Source organism: Loxodonta africana, chromosome 9 (genome assembly GCF_030014295.1).
Source record: "Loxodonta africana isolate mLoxAfr1 chromosome 9, mLoxAfr1.hap2, whole genome shotgun sequence".
Lineage (NCBI taxonomy): Eukaryota > Metazoa > Chordata > Mammalia > Proboscidea > Elephantidae > Loxodonta > Loxodonta africana.
In genome coordinates this window covers 81,283,448-81,304,986 of record NC_087350.1, presented here as the reverse complement: position 1 = coordinate 81,304,986, position 21,539 = coordinate 81,283,448, and the positions used below count along the sequence as shown (strand labels likewise).

The 21,539-nt window shown below is 39.1% G+C and overlaps 1 protein-coding gene across 6 annotated transcripts in view; it reads right to left on the bottom strand.

The window, feature by feature from the left end:
• The window catches only part of RNF38 (ring finger protein 38), a 172,133-nt gene that overhangs the window by 89,619 nt on the left and 60,975 nt on the right, over positions 1-21,539 (bottom strand). For 5 of the 6 annotated variants that reach the window (XM_023545137.2, XM_010587835.3, XM_064291730.1 and 2 more), the window contains exon 2: positions 13,968-14,038. Coding sequence is in view for 3 of the 6 variants with exons in the window: in XM_064291730.1 (XP_064147800.1) it covers positions 13,968-14,038 (71 nt within the window). In the remaining 3 variants the exon portion in view is untranslated. Of the gene's footprint in view, positions 1-13,967; positions 14,039-21,539 lie in introns of those variants that run through there. The other variant, XM_023545131.2, reaches the window with a different exon arrangement.

Here is a 21,539-nt window from a genome sequence, read left to right as displayed (position 1 = left end):
TCTGGACAAAGGGGAGCTGGAATGAGCTACCAGCCCCCTGTGAACACGTCACGTCCTCAAACCCCATACCTCCACTATGTAGCCCAATTATCTGGTTGCCTCTCACCCCAAGTCCTCTGCCAGTCTTCCAAGGTAGCCAGTCTTCCAAGGTAGCCAGTCTGGAGATAATTACAGCCAAATTTTAATTCACTTTCATTTCATGAAGCAGAGTCAAAGTCCCAACCACACCTTTAGGTGCATCAAATGTAATACATTTCTAGCCTCTAGATCCCTCACAATTCTTATTCTTCTACTGTGACTTCACATAGCACTACAGATCTTCCATCAGAACACCAGTTATAAACACGCTCCCTTACATGATGGAAACACCCTGAAAATAGCTTTCTCTGTGTGCTCAGATATGAGTTATGCGATGCAGAGAGAAGAAAATTGAGAAACGGGAGGGGAAATCACTGTTTTGGAGTTGTCTGATCGTAAGAGTCAAGATTCCTCAGGTGCTGGATCTCAGGAGCAAAAACTTATTACAGCCCTTCATAGTTACCCACAAACTTACACGAATCCCCCTAGGTTTCAGCCAACACTTTGTGGGGCAAACTCCTTGAGAACCCTTCTCAACTGGTCAAGATATCAGCTAACTAGGCTCTCAAGGCTTACCCCAGGAAGTCCATCTAGGTGTAAACAATGCTGCCACAATCTCTAGGTTTGAAAGTCTGAAAATCTTTGCTGCAGGTTTTTCCCTAATTTCCTTAACAGGAAAATCTGGTATCTTGTTCGTAAACACCTGATGAGTGGATAGACTGGAAGGTGAGCCACTCATGACGATCTAATGGTAGGAGTTACAGAGCCCCAGTCCAGCTACCATTTTATCTGGTAGGTAGGAAGCCTTGTTGGAGGACTGTCCAACAGAACGTTCTCCAATGATGGAAATGGTCTACATCTGCACCATCTGCTACCAGCTACCTGTGGCTACTGAGCGCTTGAAATGTGCCTAGTGCGACTAATACTGACCAGAATCAATTTAAATAACCACACGTAGCAAGCAAGTAGACAGCAAAGCACTTGTGAAAAAAATAACTAGCAAGAGCTTTCCAAGAGTTTTGACTCCACAACTACCCTCTAAAACTGGTTTTCAGACAACAGTGAAAACCGTCAAAGAATACTAAAAACTGCCCTTTCTGGCATACACTAGTCATTTAATTCCCCTCACTTCTAAAATAAAAATATTATCAATACATTGTTTATTAACAGGAAAGCGACAGTTTCTTCAAAATGTGTCTAGTAGTTATTCACTGAGATTTGTTTACCCTGAAGTCCTACCATCCTAACACATGAAAATAATAACCATGTCTAGGCATCCCCTTATGTACAAAAACTGCACAGAATTTTAGAACTTATGAAACATCATGAAGTTGACAAATTTAGCCTATTTTTGCATTTTAAACTTCATCCCCTTCTCATAGTCTCTCTCTCTGTGAATGGGCCAAAGAAGTGAAGATACTTGTGTTCCATGTGAATGTTCACCAAAGGGTGACCTCTGCAGAGAAGGATTTTAACAATCTTTTTTTTTTTTTAGTGGATAGGATGACATGTTCTATGGAAGCTAGCCGTCCTCTTTCCTCAGCCACTCCTGCCATTGCTCGATGGGCTCATGAACAATGTGGCCACCATGGTAGGGATGGAAATGAGGCATGGGATCGACAACATGGATTTCCATTCACCAAGGCTGACTTGGCTCCAGCCACTGCTGAGTGCCCAATGTGCCAGCAGCACAGACCAACACTGAGTCCCCAGTATGGCACCATCCCTTGAGGGGAGGGCAAGTTGATTACACTGAACCACTTCCATCATGGAAAGGGCAGCATTTTGTTTTTACTGGAATAGATGCTTACTCTGAATATGGATTTGCCTGCCCTGCACACAATGCTTCTGCCAAAACTGTCATCCACGGACTTAACAGAATTTGGTACTGAGACCGGGGTGCTGCTGTAACAGACACCTAAAAGTGAAACTGTGAATGTAGAGACTGGAGTTTTACAGTGCAAGCCTAGATTGCCTTTAAGAGACTATTAGTGGGATTATGGACATCAAGGACAATTCTGGTGAAGACTCGGAAGTGAGGAGAGCTATTTCTCTCTCTCTTTCTCTAGATCATTCCTAACTGAACATACAAACACACCATTAATTTCTCCCACTTTTAAATCTTTTCCTATAGTTGCTGGGTTTTTTGTTTTTTTTTTTCTGTTTAAGAAATCTTTCCCTATACTTGGGTCATAAAGATCTTCTCCTATATTATTAGAGTTTTTATTATTTTCTCTTTCACATATAGATCTACAAATCACCTAGAAATGATTTTTGTTTTTGGCGAAGTAGGAATGAAGTTTCATTTTTTTTCATATGGACATCCAATTGACACAGCATCATATATCAAAAAAGACTATTTCCCCAATGCTCCTTTGTTAAAACCGAATGTCGACATATGCACGGATTTGTTTCTGGGTTCAGTATCTGTTTCACTGGTCTCTATCTATCCTTGTGCTGATACCTTATTTTATTTAGTAGAGCAAGTGCTCTGATTTTTCTTCAAAAGTATCTAGACTTTCTTTAACATTTTGAGTTTCCATAGGAATTTTAGAATCAGATTCTCTATTGCCACCATAACCAAAAATCTGCTGGAATTTTAATTGGGGCCGCACTGGATCTAGAGTTTAATTAGGGGTGGTTTTGAGACCTGGTGGTGCAGTAGTTAAGCGCTCAGCTGCTAACCAAAAGGTCGGTGGTTTGAACCCACCAGCTGCTCTGTGAAAGACGTGGCAGTCTGCTCCCTTAAAGATTTACAGTCTGGAAAGGACCCCGGAAGACATGGCCCCTGAACTCAGCCCAAAACTAAAGCCACTTCCAAAGCCAACTCTTGAAACAAATATTAGACTGGACTATAAGACATAAAATGATATCATGAAGAGTGTGCTTCTTAGCTCAAGTAGATACATGAGACTAGATGCGCAGCTCCCGTCTGGAGGTGAGATGAGAAGGCAGAAAGGGACAGGAGCTGGTTGAATGGACACAGGAAATCTGGGGTAGAAAAGAGGCGTGTGCTGTCGTCACATTATAGGGAGAGCAACTAGGATCATATAACAATGTGTGCATAAATTTTTGCATGAGAAACTAGCTTGAACCGTAAAGACTCACTTAAAGCACAATTTTTTAAAAAAATCAGCACACACACACACAAAAGATTTACAGTTTTGGAAACCCCTGTGGGGCAGTTCCACTCTGCCCTATAGGGCCACTATGGGTCGGAATCAACTCAACGGCAACGAGATCTGCCCCCACTCCCCGAACTGTTATCTTCACAATATTGAATTCCAATCTATGAACAAGATTATCTTTCTATTCACTTAGTCTTTAATTTTTTTCAATAATGTTTCACAGTTTTCTAAAGAAGTTTTACACATTTTTCTTCTTAGGTTTATTCTAAGTTTTTTTTTTTTTTTTTAAATAACAATTCAATTATTAATTTTGATAGTTCATCTAAATTCCTTTGAATTTTCTAGGCACAGAATCCTGTTGGCAGAAAATAACAAGTATTCCATTATTTTCTTTCCAACATACATTATCTTTCTGCACTGGCTAGAATCTCCAATACAGTGTTAAACAGACACGATAAGAACAGACATCTTTGAATACATTTTGCCTTAAATGTTAGAATGAAGAATTTTCAGATAACTAAACTGTGTCATAATATAATAATTCTAATGCTCTAAGGCCAAATAACAATCAAAGCAAAAATCAGTCTGGATCCTCAATTGCCCAAACACATTCCACTTAAGAATGGAAGAAGTGTTCGTATGCATTTCTGATTTTCAATTGTGATGCAAGCAGCGAAGGGGTATTCTAGTTAATCAAAACCAAAACCAAACCAAACCCATTGCTGTTGAGTCAATTCTGACTCATATCGACCCTACAGGAGAGAGCAGAGCTGCCCCACAGGGTTTTCAAGGAGCGGCTGGTGGATTTGAACTACCAACCTTCTGGTTAGCAGCAGGGCTCTTAACCACTGTGCCACCAGGGCTCCCTAATCAAATTGCCACAAACTGCTCATTTTCAATGATTCAGATCAACAACAAAACACATTAAGCTCTAACAAAAAGCTACTTAATACAAAAAAGAACATCCACTGATGTTGCAGTCATTTGGGGACAAGTCTTCTAGAAAATAAAACTTGATGAGTTTATTAGAAGAGTGCTAAAAATATTATTTTAGTATTGTCTACAAGCAAAACACTAAGCCCATACTGCTGTCGAGTTGATTCCAACTGACAGCAACCCTATAGGCAGAGTAGAATTGCCCCATATGGTTTTCAAGGCTGTAAATCTTTACAGAAGCAGACTGCCATATCTTTCCCTCAACGGAGCGTCTGGTGGGTTTGAACCTCTAACCTTTTGGTTAGCAGCCAGGCATTTAACCATTGCACCACCAGGGCTCCTCTACAAGCAAAAGGTCTCCCAAATTCCTTCTTTTTCTTATTTCTACCTAAGGAAAAACAGCTATAATCTTAGGACATATATAAGAAAGATCTCATTCTGAAAACCATCCCCAATCTGCAAATTTGAAGGGTACTACTGCTGGAAATATATTTTAAGTATATTGTATACACAATAATCATAAATCTTACATAAATGTTAGTTAATAGGTTGCTGAATAATAAATATAAAATTTGCATTTGTGATCAATTTTGCATTTCTAGACATCAAAAAAAAAATCAAGGGATACCTAAATAATTCTTATCTGAAGGACCTTTTTTACAAAGGGTGACTATTTCTTTTTGTCTTTCTGTATACTTCTATCACAACACCTTACATCATTTATTAAATGTCTGTTTCCCCTCCCCCTATTAAACTGTAAGCTCCTTGAGGACAGGTCCCGTTTCTACTTTGTACATCACTGATACCCAGAAGAGCACTGGGCACATAGCAAGTCCTCAGTTAATACTGGGCAAATGTTGGCTAGGAGAAAATGCACAAAAATGGAAGGAGGGGCATCTTCTATTTTAAAATGTTGAAAGGCATGATTGAAGAGCTGCAGAAAAACAATCAATTGCCTGAATGCTGAAGAGTCATTCACATGGAAGGAAAATGTCATAGGAAAACTTACCATATGAAACAATGTTACTAGACAGCTTGGGGCCCTGCCAAATATGGTGCTGAGTAGAGAATGGCCTCTCTGCTGAATATCCTCGATCTCTTCTAGTGAGGAGGCAGTTCCCACTGGTTAAAACCGTGAGGAAGAGGGCCATTCTGCCATCATGCCCACTGCCAAGTCTCCTGACTGCACTCTCACTACAACCCCAAACACTAATGCTGTTAGTAGCCTCTCTTCTGCACTCTAACTAAAGCAAACGAAACCAGTTGCCATCAAGTTGATTTTAACTCATGGCGACCCCCAAGTGTTTCAGAGTAGAACTGGGCTCCATACGGTTTCCAATGGCTGTGCTCTAACAGCATTAATCTGCTCTGCCTTGCAATTACGTATATGCTCAACTCTTTCACCCACTAGAGACTGAGCTCTTTGAAGCCAAGAACTAAGTTTCACAGAATCTGGCAAGGGTCTAGCACATGTCATACGCTCAACACATATTTCAATAAATATATGTAAATATTCCACGCCAGTGGTAATTTCAATGTTTTTCTCAAAAGGTAAATTCCCAGGGAGATATGGGGCACAAAAACAGAATAAAGTGGATAGAAGAAAAAAAAAAGGCAAAAATTAAATTTCAAATTTTTCCTAAAGCTAGCTCTCCTTCTCCTCCCTAAAAGTTTCTCTCCTGCCCCCAAAACCAGCTAAAAGGACCGAATAAGATGAAGCTGCACTAAGGGGACAGGTATATTGGCCAAGCATTGCTCAAGCTGTGCAGTATTATCAAGTATGATGACTTGATCTACTACAAAACAATTGGCATAAGTAGTTTCACCCGGAAGGATTAATACCTGGTGGCATAGTGGTTACATGCTACAGCTGCTAACCAAAAGGCTGGCAGTTCAAATCCACCAGGCACTCCTTGGAAACTATGGGGGAGTTCAACTCTGTCCTATATGGTCGCTATGAGTCGGAATCAACTCCACAGCAACAGGTTTGGTTTTGGTATAGGGTTGCTATGATTTGGAATCACTTTCCGCTTAGTTTTTTGGTCCCTTTTTTTTTTTTTTAGTGGGAAGGATTAATTACCAGCAGCTGCCACAGCTGTAACTGCTAAGGACCAGAAGGGGGCAGCAAAGGCCCACCCAAATTAAAATCTGAAATGAAAATCTATAAGCCAGTTACTGGCTTTGGAATTCGGCACTCAGCCTTAAGAGAATTCCCCGTTAAAGAAAACAAAAACTCAGTATTGAAGAAGTTAGACAATATTTCATAGTAACCAGTGAGCCACAGACGGTTTTAGATTATTGTGACCATGGGGTGAAGGTTGTGGTCTAACGGCTGTTTCCACAGTACAGGTGAGAGATGACAGGGACTGAACATGGCAGTGGCAGTGGGGACGATGGAAGGAATGAATGCTCTTGTGGCAGTAAAGGTGGGATGACACTAAAGCAGACCCCTGGATGAAAAGCCATCAGTCAGGGAGCAGTTCAAGAAGAGTGAATAAACCTGAGTGCCTAGGATAAGCCAAGTCAGAACAGAAAATAGACCCCCACACCAAACCACAAGTCCAAGGTGTACAAATAAAGCACACTGCAACATCACAGCACATTCAGCCTCTAGAGCAGGATAACTGGGCAGGAGCTGACTGAGGCAGGCACTGCCTTGGCAGGGTGGCCTGCCGGAAGGTATACCCTTTGAAACAAGAGCCCTAAAGATCCCAGGTCAGTCCTCTCTGATCTTATAGGCACCTTACTCATTCTGCTCTGGTGAACAGAGCACATCTCTTGGGTGCAAATCAAGTTGTATGACTCTCAATCTGATATTACTCCAGCACCCTAATCTCAGGGGAAACCATATTCTGATACTATGATCTTACCAAATCTGCTGGAGAGCCACAGGCACAGAAAAGAACTAATCAGAAAGACCTACGTTATTCTTTTCAAGGAAGCTTATAATTTGTTATTAAGAATACCATCTCATTTTTAAAATTCTATATTACATTTAGTTTGTTTTCAGTCTTTTGCTATTACAAAGATATCAATAATTCTTGTACATACATACAGTTTGGCATGCATTTGACAATACATCCATATAAATTACTAATAGTGAAACTGCTGCTTCAAAGGGTATGTGCATTTTTTTTTTTTTTTTTTTTTTTAAGTTTTGAGAAATGTCACAAAATTGCCTCCAAAAAAGGCTGCATCAAGTTTTTCCTCTCCCCAACAGTAAATGAAAGTAGTTGGGAGCTGACTCTGGAGTGGGAAACTGAAGTCTTTAAGGGCACTCTCAGGGCAGATATGCTGACTTTATCAAGGACAGCAAAAGGCCAAACACTATGGAGAGAGAAGCCCTGAAGATGAAGCTTGAGCCAGTGAACTCTGAGAGCAGCCATATTTAATATCCAGCTTTAAGTTCTCTCTGTTATAATCCCCTTCTGTTAAATCCCCGAGCCTTTACTATGATCTCATTAAAGGCAATAGCCTAGGAACTAGGCCCAAACTTGAGCCAAAGTGATACCAGGCAGAAAGCAGCTTAGGAAAGCTGGTGATCAACAGGCCTGGGTTAAAGGGCTGGCCAGGAGGCAAGCAATCACAGAACAGACACCCATAGTTCCAGGAACGCCTAGGGAGGAAAGCCAGGCAAAAGAAGCCAGTTGCAGTTCAGAGGAACAAGGGCTCAAATCATTAAGAATTGAACATTAAAGAAAAACATGACCTCAAAAGGCAGTGAAATAGGAACTTCGGGTTATACTTTTTTTACTGTTCCTCTTTATTTTTCCTTTTATGTTTAAAAGTATATGTCTTAGTGGTATTCCACTATTACTGAGCTTTACTTTTTTAATATTTGAACTCTATTCCTCATCAATATGAAGAGTAAAACAATTCTATGAATTATTCCCACTCCTACCATTTTTAAAACAAACATTGCTCAGTTTTTAGAAATCAAATTCCTATCTTAAGCTAGAGGATCTCTCTCTACCTCCTTTTCTGTCAAGGTATGATCAAGGGACTTCAGAGCACATACGTGTTCCTAAGAAACTGCCTGGAAACAATTTTTTGTCTTAACTTTGTGTTTTTGATCCTTCACCAACAGCCTTCTGGACTGTTAGCAGCTTCAGAGTCTAATTACCATTAGAAGTTTACTCTCCCCCTCAACCTATAATTGTAAAATGGCGGATCTGGAATGAACTTTAGAGACCAACTATTCAAAGGTAACAAATGGACTGTTTTCTCACATATGACACAGTCTACTCGTCATGACTACAGTGAAAGCCATGTTAAGAAGGGTTTGGAGGCTGTCAGGTTGGCAGGAAAGAATGTAGCGATCAGTCAGTGGTATCTGCACCAGTACAAGTTGGGAGGGAAAGCTGGAACTCCCATGCTACAAATCTATTATCCTGGTTCTGCTCTACCAGCCTCTCTACTCCCACTCAAAAAGCAAGAGAGAATTATCAGGACCAAAAAAACCTCTGGCTTTTGCCAAACAGCCCCCAAACATTATACCAGAAGTCACATTTGACTGCACAAACCTTGCTTCCTAGCATGTGCGACAAGTACTAGTTTTTAAAAATGGTAAGAGTAACAAAACCCAAAACATAGTGAAGACGGAGTAAAGGAACTCAATCAATAAACATAACAAAATGAAAAAATGAAGATACCTGGTTACCAAATGATGAAATATGTAAACCTGAAAATTGTGTTAAGTGAGTCATCAGGCATTTTATTCTTAATAAACTCTCTAACTTTTTTAACTAAAAATTTCATCACTAATAACCACTGCCATTTATTAAGCACCATGAATGGCCGGGCCCTATCATGAGACACAAGAGCGGGGACTATGGAGTCAAACTGCCTGAGTCCAAATCTCAGCACCACCACTTGCTGATTATGTGACCTTGAGCAAATTACTTAATTGGTCCATCAGTTTCTTTCTCATTTATAAAATGTGGACATTAGTGGTATCTACTTCATAAGGTGGTGGGAGGATTTCCTGCAAAGATATGTTCTTACCTGGAACATAGTAAGAGCTCAATAATATTGGCTGTATCATTATTGCTGATTTCTTACAACCATGACATGATACAGCTATTATTCCTATTTTACAGGTGAAAACTGGCCTACAATCATATAGCTTAAATAAGCGGCAGAGCTGCGCCAAAGCACATAGTCTTACCATGATGCTACCCGAGGACACTTCATGGCATAATGGGTGTTTGATTAAGGCATGCTTTCTTATCGATTTTCTCTCTTTAACATGATCTCATATCTACCAAGGTGTAAGTTATCCATTTTAGGGAATTTAAAGTCAAATGTTTATATCTCTTTCAGAGTACATCTGTTTTGTACATAAACGTGGGTTCACAAAACATTGTTTGCCAAGTTAAGAAATATTTCATAGAAATGTCATAATTACAAAAATTCTGTTAATACTCAAATTTCAATTACTGTAACAATAAACCTCTGAAGAGAAGGATTGAAGGTAACGCTGCATTAAAAAAAAAAAATTTAAAAACCCAATATGTAATTAAAAAAGAAAAACCTAAAAATTTAAAAAGATCAAGATAAAAGGTATATGGGTTATGGAAAAAAAAAAACCCAGTAGCATGTTTCCCGCCTTCCTCAAAGGCAGTCTTCAAGCTGGATTGGTGCCTTCTTTTGTGATAAATGGACTTAAGCCTAGCACAAGGAAGTTATGTCCAGAAAAGACTTCTGCTCTGGGTAGCCACTAACATACAAGCAGTTTAGAAAGAACTCTCTCGTTTCCCTCTTTCAAATGGCTTGGTCTTCCTGTACCAAGTGTACCAAATTCACCAAGACACTCTGAAAAAGTAGACCGCTGAGGCTACAAATTAATACACCTCACCTAGGGAATAGTCTCCTTTTATCAAACTGTTTTTTTGTGTGTGTGTGTGCTTTAAGTTTACAAATCAAGCCAGTCTCTCATACAAAAACTTATATACACCTATAGGGTCACTATGAACTGGGTTGGATGTACTCCTAGTTGCTTTCCCCTTAATGAGACAGCACAATCCTCTCCACCCTGTAATCCCTGTGTCCATTCAGCCAGCTTCTGTTACCCTCTGCCTTCTCATCTCCCCTCCAGACAGGAGCTGCCCACAAAGTCTCATGTGTCTACTTGATCCAAGAAGCTCACTCCTCACCAGTATCATTTTCTATCTTTTATTGTCCAGTCCAATCCCTATCTGAGGACTGCTCAATATTTTATCTCACCCTCAGGTCATACCTATTTCCCCATGCCAAGTTTATTCTCAATGTGAAAATGTCACTATTTATTCCCAAGTTGACTTTAGCTGAGTTAGATTAATTTCAATATCTAGGGGAAACATAAAGATGCTATCACAATCACAGTTTTGTGTTTTACTTTGTACTTTTAAGAGTGTTTCTACATGACCACCACATTTGATCAGTGCCATTATCAATGCACAGTGAGGTTTCTTATAAAGAAGCACAGATTCTGAGCATGAAGCAGAGCAGGGCTGCCATGGAAAAGGAGCCTAGAATAACACAGTCATGAATCAAAATGGAGGCCAAAGAACCTGGCCAAGAAAAAACTAACTGGCAAGACTGCCTGCCAACTGGCTTGGTTTCACCGTGATTCTCCAGAACCTTATCCACTTGCAGATATACTTTTCTCTGAACATGTCATAAGTTGAGTGGGTAAAACTAGAAATGGACTTCGGATAGTAGAATGCAGACTCTGGAGCTAGACTGCTGGAGTTTGAATTAGTTGTACGGCTTACTATGTAACCTTGGGCAAATTAGTTAATCTGTGTCTCAGATTTGCCACCTACTAAATGGGGATAAAACAATCCCAATTTCACAGGGTGTTGTAACTACCCTGTTTTAGAAGACCAACTTTCTCCCAATATTCCTGATATCTCTTCTCTGCTTTATGTTTTTTTATAGCACAAGTGACCAATTAACAATATTTAAATTATTTACTGTCTCACCATCTCCTCACCCCACCCACATAAAGCAAGCTCTTTAAGGGCAAGGACTTCTGTGTGTTTTGTTCAATGTACCCTCCCAAAACCTAGCACTGTACTCAAAAATTCAATGAATAAATGAATGTTCACTACGTGGAAACTGCAGAGTATAACTTTATGAATGAATATAAAAATATTGCTGGCAGACTTGTGTGAATTGCTCTACCCAATATAAACTGATAATACGTGAGTCTGCAACTCACAGTATTTACTAGTTAACCTCAGAGCTGGAATCAGCCCCCTCGAGAAACAGACTACAAGCCGATGCACATCAGCTGAGACACTATTTAACTTGGAGACAGGCCAAGCCAAGAGATTTGGGTACTTGCCACCAATTTCAAGGCTGTGAAGGGGAGGTCTAAATGAACTGCCCCTCTCCTTGGCTGACCCCTGGTTCCACCCCCAGTCTCACAAGGATTAGTTAAAAATTAGGCAATTTTTAAGAAAAAAAACTTTTTTTGGGGGGGTTCCCTAATTTGAGAAATGGACCATGCCTGGGAGGAGTATCACTCTTCTGCTGACCAGACTGTGAAGTGAAAATAATAAGCAAAGCATCGACATTCATGGGACAACATGCTCAGAATTGCTAAGCAAATATTTTACATGACTTACTCTGGGGGCAGAAGATCTGGTCTAGTCCCAGCTCTGTAGGGTGACTGACCCTCCTACCGAAGTCACAGCTTGTAAGTTTATTTTAAAAGGGGGGAATGTACATTAGATGTGCTGTACAATCACTTCAGCTTTTTAGAGAGAGAGTTCACATGCGCACATTCAAGTGGTAAGCAGGAACAACAGGTTTATTTTTGGTTTTGCTTTTGTGAATCCAATATCTATTTACTACAGAAACAGAGATCTGATTTTTAAACAACACAATCCATCACTCACTCCCCTCTCCAGCAAGATGCCTAATGATCATAAAGTTGCAATCTGCACTAGTCACTCTTGGTTCTCATCATCCCACTTAGCCTGCTCTACGTTTTCTTTTTTTCACTGCACTTACTGTAACATACTATATAATTTATTTATTTTGTTTATTTTTATTGTCTGCCTCCTCCTGTTAGGTTGTAAACTCATGATAAAAGGCATCTTTATCTGTTTTGTATCCTGAAGTGTTCTATTCCCCAAGGGCCTAGACACACAGCTGCCAATCAATAAATATTTGCTAACTGAATTAGCTGAATGAAGTATGAATCCACAGTTAGAGGCCCTAATCCAGTCTCTCCATTTCCCTCTAGGAAACACAGTTATACACATGTTAGACAAGAGAGAAAGGAGGGTACTTTCTGCTGACCAAGTGGCAATACCCTTAAATTTCTCTTTTTGTCCCCTATGTATCTCTGGAAAAATCTCCCAAAGCACAAAATGAGTTATACAAAGAACCAAAAGTAGGAGGTAAAGCAATTTAGGGAAATGGAAGGTACCAGGCAGAGGTGGACGGAAATCTCATCTTCAGACTGAAGATCTGGAGACAGCACAGAACACAGTTCAGCTTTTCCATCATAAGTGAACAAATGGTCAGAAGCATATTATATGTAGCAGTGAAAAGAAAATTCAGTTCAAAAGCATCTTCAGAAACATAAAGCACATTTATTTGTAATACTACTGACCTAAAGTGGTTTTGTCTTTTCCCTCTTATTTTCAAAAGTTCATTTCTAAAATCTGTGGAATACTAAATTTCAAGGAATCAACTATATGGTCTAAAAGTCTCTTGTAGTGGCTTGCACTCTGAAAGAAGTTAAAAGTAAAACTTATGTCTCTGGATTGCTGTAATAGTAAGAGACTCTGGAATGTCAGGAGCAGTAACACTCTCTCTGTAAACAGACTGAAATCTGTCTGAGCAAAGCTCACAAAGACAGACAGACCAACAAACAGAACAAAGAAAGCCATCTGGAAAAATTCCAATGACCAACCAACTTCTTGATCTAGTTCCAACAGGATGAGGGAGGAGGCTCAAGATCAAAACAGCAGAGAAAATGATTGCTTGGATTGGTCTGCATTGCAAACTACCAAGGGATACATTCCTGCATACGAGACACAGGAAACGGGAGGGGAAGCCGCTGGAACTGATGGTAGAAAAGACTAAATTTAAGCTGTCCAACACCAGCAGCCAGATGTTCCAAACTTCGAGCCCACAGAAATATCTACTGCAAAGCCTGGGACATCAAGGGTGCTGATGGGTATTGGAAAGTCTCCACAGATCAAGTTTCCTTAGAGATAAAAAGAACGGAAGCAAAAAAACAAAATGAAACAAAACCACCGCAAGTTTGAGACTATATTAACCAAAAAGAAAAGACTAAAGCAGGCTTCTTTTGCATGAATCAGGTAACTTATATTCTCAATTCTCAACATTTAAAGTAGAATTTGGAAATGGAGTCCAAAAAAGGTAAAGTTTGAGAAGAAAACATAATTAAGTGGAATTATCGACTCCAAAAATGAAAATTACAATGTCTAAGATATTTCATATTGGAATCCAAGATGTTTCTGAGTTAGCTATCAGCTCTGCAAGCATGTGTTCACGTACAGTATTAAGACAGTCCGTCCAGACTGTGCAGGAGAAGAAGCTCTAAGTATGGGAAAGGAATGGGCACAGTATAAGGAAATGCAGGACCCATCAAGAGTCCAGCCCACCTCCTGGGAATTATCCTCAGGTTCTCTGCAGCAGTCTAATAATCTGACATACAAACCAGCAAGGCCCCCTGCAGCTCAACATTAAGCCCCTCAAGGCAGGCTCTCCTGGCCCTGGGTCCAGAAGTTATATAAGTGACTCCAGCAATATAAGGGTGGCATGCATTTTCACCATGGTAGACATCAACACAGACCTCACCTTGTCACTGTCATCATGACAAATGTGGTCGTGATGGATGGACTGGCACTGAAAAGAAGCACCAACACTACCTACAAGAGAAAGGGAGGAAAAGTTAAGATGCAGTAATTCCTTATATTTAAACTATTTTACCGATTCAAAGTGCTATTACATCCATTATCTCATTTAGTCCTCATAATGCACTGAAGTAGGCATGGTAGAGATAATTATTCATGTATTTTAAATCAGAAAACACAGAACAGAGATGTGGTCTGAAACTAGAACTTAAGTTTTTCAAATCCTAATTTACCACTTTCTACTGTATTGAGTAAGCTGCTTTCAACGTCAGGCCACCCAAATAAGCACAACAACCTTCAATATGGCAAACTCTGATTTATGAAGAAGAAAATTACACTCTTTTTCAGACTACGCAACACTTTCTTTGAGGAAAAAAAAAACTGACCCTATAAATTCTCGGCATGTAAATAACACAATCTAAAAGTACACATTTTTAATATACCCAATCACTTGTTAATTTGAAGAACTATCTCCTAATAATCACTGCTCTATGAAAATACTGTATTTTGAACCAAGAGAAAAACAATGATTATTCAATAAATAATGGGAACAACTCATTAGACATTTGAGAAAAAAATTTTGATTCCTATACCTCACACCATACACAAGATAGTAGCTCAATTATCTTTGTAAATGTAGAAGATAAACCTACAGTTTTAGAAGAAAATGTATGAGAATTTTCTATAATGCTGGGATAAGAAAAAGCTTTCAATCACCTTCCTATTCAGTACTGCAGTAGAAGTCCTAGCTAGAACAATAAGGCAAGAAAGGGAAATCAAAGGGCATACAAATTAATAAGGAGGAAGTAAAACTATCCCTTTTTGCAAAGGATATGACCATATACACAGAACATCCCAGTGACTGCATAAGAAGCTACTGGAAATACTAGAAGAATTCAGCAAAGTGGCAGTGTACAAGATCACATTACAAAAATCAGTTGGATTCCTCTACACCAACAAATAGAACTCCAAAAAAGAAATCAGAAAAACAGTACCATTTATAATAGCCTTCGAAAACATAAAACACTTAGAATGAATCTGACTAGAGATGTGAAAGACTTATGCAAAGAAAACTACAGAACACTACTTCAAGAAACCAAGAGACCTACGTAAGTGGAAAAACACACCACGCTCATGGATAGCAAGACTTAACGTTGCGAAAATGTCAATACTGCCCAAAAAGAGCTACAAATATAATGCAATCCCAACCCAAATTGCAACAACATTCTCTAATGAGATGGAAAAAATAATCACCAACTTTATATGGAAATGAAAGAGACCTGGATAAGCAAAGCATTATGAAAGAAAAGGAACAAAGTAAGAGGCCGCAAACTCCTCAAACTAAGAACATACTACACAGCTGTGATGGTCAAAACAGCCTGGTACTGGTACAACTACAGACACATAGCCCAACAGAACAGAATTGAGAACCAGGAGTAAATCCATCCACCTGTGAACAACTGATCTTAGACAAAAGGTTGAAGTTATTAAATGGGGAAGAGAAAGTCTCCTTAACAAACGGTACTAGCAAAACTGGATACCCATTTACAGAAAAATGAAACAATATCCATACCTCACACCTACACAAAATCTAATTCAAAATGGATCAAAGTCCTAAATGTAAAACCTAAAATTATAAAGATCATGGAAGAAAAAAAATAGGGACAAAGATAAGGACCGTAGTATATGGCATAAATAGAACACCAAACATAACCAAAAATGCAAAACAACAAAAAATAAACTAGATAACCAGGATCTCCTAAATATTAAACACTTACGGTCATCAAAAGGCTTCACCAAAAGAGTAAAAAGACAACCTACAGACCGGGAAAAATTTTCAGCTATGACATATCCAACAAGGGTCTAATCTCTAAAATTTATATAAAACATCAATACCTGAACAACAAAAAGACAAATAACCTAATTAAAAAATGGGAAAAGGACATGAATGGACACTTCACCAAAGAAGACATTCAGAAAGCTAAAAACCACATGAAAAGATGCTCGAGATCATAAGCCATTATTGTTGTTAGGTGCCATCAAGTCAGCTGCAACTCACAGCAAACCGATGTACCACAGAATGAAACACTGTCTGGTCCTGGGCTATCCTCACAATCATCATTATGCTTGAGCCCACTGTTGCAGCCACTGTGTCAATTCATCTCGTTGAAGGTCTTCCTCTCTTTCCTTGACCCTCTACTTTACCAAACATGGTATCTTTCTCCAGGGACTGGTCCTTCCTGATAACATGTCCAAAGTTATATGAGATGAAGTCTCGCCATCCTTACTTCTAAGGACATTCTGGCTGTACTTCTTTCAAGACAGATTTGTTCGTTCTTCTGGCACTCCATGGTAATATTCAATATTCTTCGCCAACACCATAATTCAAAGGCATCAGATATTCATCAGTCTTCCTTATTCATTGTACAGCTTTCACACGCGTATGAGGCAACTGAAAATACCATGGCTCGTGTCGCACGCTCCTTAATTCTCAAAGTGACATCTTTGCTTTTTAACATTTCGAACGCTTTGCAGCAGATTTGCCCAATGCAATATGTCGTTTGATTTCTAGACTGCTGCTTCCATGGATAATGATTGTGGATCCAAGTAAAATGAAATCCCTGACAACTACCATCTTTTCTCCATGTATCATGATGTTACTTATTGGTCTAGTTGTGAGGATTTCTGTTTTCTTTATGTTGAGGTGTAATCCATATTGAAGGCTACAGTCTTTGATCTTCATCAGTAAGTGCTTCAAGTCCTCTTTGCTTTCACCAAATAAGGCTGTGTCATCTGCATATCACAGGTTGTTAACAAGCCTTCTTCTAATCCTGATGCTGCTTTCTTCTTCATATAGTCCAGCTTCTCAAGTTATTTGCTCAGTGTACAGATTGAATAAGTATGGTGAAAGCATACAGCCCTGACACACACCTTTCCTGATTTTAAACCACGCAGTATCTCCTTGTTCTGTTCAAACAACTGCCTCTTGGTGTATGTACAGGTCCTTCATGAGCACAATTAAGTGTTCCGGAATTCCCATTCTTCGCAATGTTATCCATAATTTTTTATGACCCACATGGTTGAATGCCTTTGCATACTCAATAAAACAAAGGTAAACATCTTTCTGGTATTCTCTGCTTTCAGCCAACATCCCTCTGACATCACCAATGATAACCCTTGTTCCACATCTTCTCCTGAATCTGGCTTGAATTTTTGGCAGTTCCCTGTCGATGTAATGCTGCAACCATTTTTGAATTACCTTCAGTAAAATTTTGCTTGCGTGTGATATTAATGATATTGTTAGATAATTTCCATATTCTATCAGATCATCTTTCTTTGGAATGGGTACAAATATGGATTTCTTCCAGTTGGTTGAACAGGTAGCTGTCTTCCAAATTTCTTGGCATTGATGAGTGAACACCTCCAGTGCTTCATCTGTTTGTTGAAACATCTCAATTGGTAATCTGTCAATTCCTGAAGCCTTGTTTTTGGCAATGCCTTCAGTGCATCTTGAAGCTCTTCCTTCGGTACCATCAGTTCTGGATCATTTGCTACCTCCTGAAATTGCTGAATGTCAATCAATTCCTTTTGGTACAGTGAATTCCTTCCATCGTCTTTTGAAGCTTCCTGCATCATTCAATATTTTGACCATAGAATCCTTCAATTTGCAACCCAAGGCTTGAATTTTTTTCTTTGAGCTGAAGAAATGCAGGGAGTATTCTTCCCTTTTGGTTTTCTAAATCCAGGTCTTTGCATGTTTCCTTATGATACTTTACTTTGCCTTCTCAGGCCGCCCTCTGAAATCTTCTGTTCAGCACTTTTATTTCATCATTTCTTCCACTCACTTTAGCTACTTTACACTCAAGAGCAAGTTTCAGAGTCTCTTCTGACATCCATTTTGGTGTTTCCTTTCTTTTTAATGACCTTTTGTTTTCTTCATTATGATGTCTTTGACAAGTTGTCTGGTCTTCAGTCATTAGTGTTCAATGCGTCAAACCTATTCTTGGCATGGTCTCTAAATTCAGATGGAATATACTCAAGGTTGTATTTGGCTCTCCTGGGCTTGTTTTAATTTTCTTCAGCTTCATCTTGAACTTGTACATGAGCAATTGATGGTCTGTGGCCCTAGCTTTGTTCAGACTGATAATATGGAGCTTCTCCACCATCTCTTTCCAAAGATATAGTCAATTTGATTCCTGTGTATTCCATCTGGCAAGGTCCATTTGTATAGCTGCCATTTATGTTGTTGAGAAAAGGTATCTGCAATGAATAAGTTTGTTGTCTTAACAAAATTCTATCATGTGCTACCAAGCATTCCAACCAGGGACTCAATAAATGGTCCTGGATAAAAAAAAGACAGACTTACCCGACCGGTAGAGACTAGATGAACCCCCGAGACTATCGCCCTGAAATACTCTTTAAACCCCAAACTCCAACCACTTCCAGCAGTCACCTTTTAGGCAAATGACAGATTGGGTCCATAAAATAAATAATATCACTGTGAGTACTGTGCTCCTCAAAATAATTGTCTAGATGAAACCAAAGGTTGATATTTACCCTAGACCAAAGATGAGAAGGCGGTCGGGGGGGGGGGAGCTAGATTAATGAAAACAACCAAAATGGAAATAATGAGGATGCTGACTGAATGTAAAGAATGTAACCAATGTCGCTGAACAATTGTATAGAAATTTTTTAAATAAGAACCTAATTTCCTGTGTTAACTTTCACCAAAAACACAATAAAATATTTTCTTTTTTTAATTCTATTAAATGCGATCTCTGGCATCATTTTTTATCACCAAGACCATGTTTTGCAAGTGCCAATCCTTCTTTGTTTCCAACTTTTGCATTCCAATCACCAGTAATTTTCAATGCATCTTGATTGCGTGTTTGATCAATTTTGGACTACAAAAGCTGGCAAAAATCCTTAATTTCTTCATCCTTGGCATTAGTGATTGAAGCACAAATTTGAGTAACAGTTGTACCATTAGCCACTAGTTGTATCATTAGCCATTAGAAAGATGCAAATTAAAACTACAGTGAGATACCATCTCACCCCAGCAATAATGGCACTGATAGAAAAAAAAAACAGAAAACAACAAATACTGGCGAGGTTGTGGGGTGACTGAAACTATTATACACTACTGGTGGGAATGTAAAAGGGTACAGACACTATGGAAAACCAAATAGTGCTTCCTCAAAAAGCTAGAAATAGAAATACTAAAATGATCCAGCAATTCCTCCCCTAGGTATATATTCTAAAGAAATAAGAGCCATGACAAGAACAGACAAATGCACACCCATGTTCACTGCAATATTATTCACAATAGCAAAAGAATGGAAACAACCTAAGTGCTCAACAACGGATAAATGGACAAACTGTGGTACATACACACAATGGAGTATTATACAACGATAAAGAATAATGATGAGTTTGCAAAACATCTCACAACATGGACGAATCTGGAGGACATTATGATGAGTGAAATAAGTCAGTCACAAAAGGACAAATATTGTATGAGACAACTATCATAAATAGTCAAGAAAAGGTTTACATGCAGAAACATTTTTGGCGGTTACCAGGGATGGGAGAGAGGGAGAATCACTAACTAGAGAGTAGACACATGTTAACTTTGGTGAAGGGAAAGGTAGTACACAATATGTGGAAAGTCAGCAAAACATGATCAAGGCAAGGGAAGATACTGAGAGGTACGTAAGAATAAAAGGCAATGACAGTAAATACTACAACATATGGCAATCCTGCAATAACAGTAATAGTAAACAATAATTTATGAGTGGATACACAGATACGTATGCTGAGTAGGTGCTGGAGGGCCTATGGGAGTATACCCACGTGCATATACAGGTTTGGCTGTGGATATTTCTACATACATATTTGTATGTGCTGCATGTATATATGCATATATATAACAGAGCACACGAGGTGCACAATCACAGAAACATCCTAGATATAACCAAACACCTTGTGGAACTGAGTTACTGGGCTTGAAGGCTAAGGACTATAGTCTTGGGGGACATCTCGATCAATTGGCAAAACACGGTCTGTAAAGACAACGTTCTACATCTGTCTTAGTCATCTAGTGCTACTGTAACAGAAATTTCACAAGTGGGTGGCTTTAACAAAGATAAATTTACTCTCTTAAGTCTAGTAGGCTACAAGTCCAAATTCAGAGGGTCAGCTCCAGGGGAATGCTTTCTCTGTTGGCTCTGGAGGAAGGTCCATGTCATCAATTTTCCCTTAGTCTAGGAGATTCTCCAAGCAGGAACCTCAGGTCCAAAGGATACCCTCTACTCCCAGATTGCTTTCTTTGTGGTATGAGGCCCTCATGTCTCTCTGCTTGCTTCTCTCTTTTATATCTCAAAAGAGACTGGCATAAGACCCCATCTAATCTTGTAGATCTTATCAATATAACTACCACTAATCCATCTCATTACATCATAGTGATAGGATTTACAACACATATGGAAATCATATCAGATGATACAATGGTAGATAATCATACAATACTGGGAATCAGGACCTAGCCAAGTTGACAGATATTTTTGGGGGACACAATTCAATCCATGACAACATCCTACTTTGATGAATAGCATCTGGGTCTTAAAAGCTTTCGAGTAGTCACCTAAGATATAACTACTAGTCTCTTTCCATCCGGAGCAAAGGAGAGTGAAAAAAAAAAAAAAGACTCAAGGAAACAATTAGTCCACAGGACTAATGAACCACAGGAACCACAGTCACCACTAGCCTCAGATCAGAAGAACTAGATGACGTCTGGCTACCACTACTAACCACTCTGACTAGGATCACAACAGAAGGTCCTGGTTAGAGTGGGAGGAAAAATGTAGAACAAAATTCAAATTTATTTAAAAAAAAAAAAAAAAAAGATTTACTGGTCCAAGAGAGACTAGAAGAACCCTGAGATTATGGCCCTTTGACATCCTCTAACTTGGAGCTGAAGCCATTCCAGGAGATAACCTTTCAGCCAAATAACAGACAGGCCTGTAAAATAAACAATAACACCCATGAGGAAAGTGGTACTTGGAACATTCATTTGTATTAGACCAAAAGGGTAACATCTGCCCAAAAGCAAAGATGAAAAGACAGGAAAACCAGATGAATGGAAACAGGGAACTCAGGGTGGTAACGGATAGAGTGCCGACACATTGCAGGGATTGCAACCAATGTCCGGAATAATCTGTGTATAAATGATTGAATGGAAAACTAATTTGCTCTGTAAACCTTCACCTAATGCACGCAAAAATAAATAATATTAGAATGGCATGTTTAAAAAATAATCCAGGATTTTGAAATCAAAACAGGTGGAGTTGGGAAAAAAAAAAAAAAGCTTTCAAAAGAAGACACTGAAACAAGAAGCCATAATGAAAAGTCAACACACATGGCTGTGGATCAAAGGTAAACAAAACCCCTTCTCCTTATGTACGAGAACTTCACCTGTTAACTTGATTAAAACATACAAACTATGTTACAGTACCTG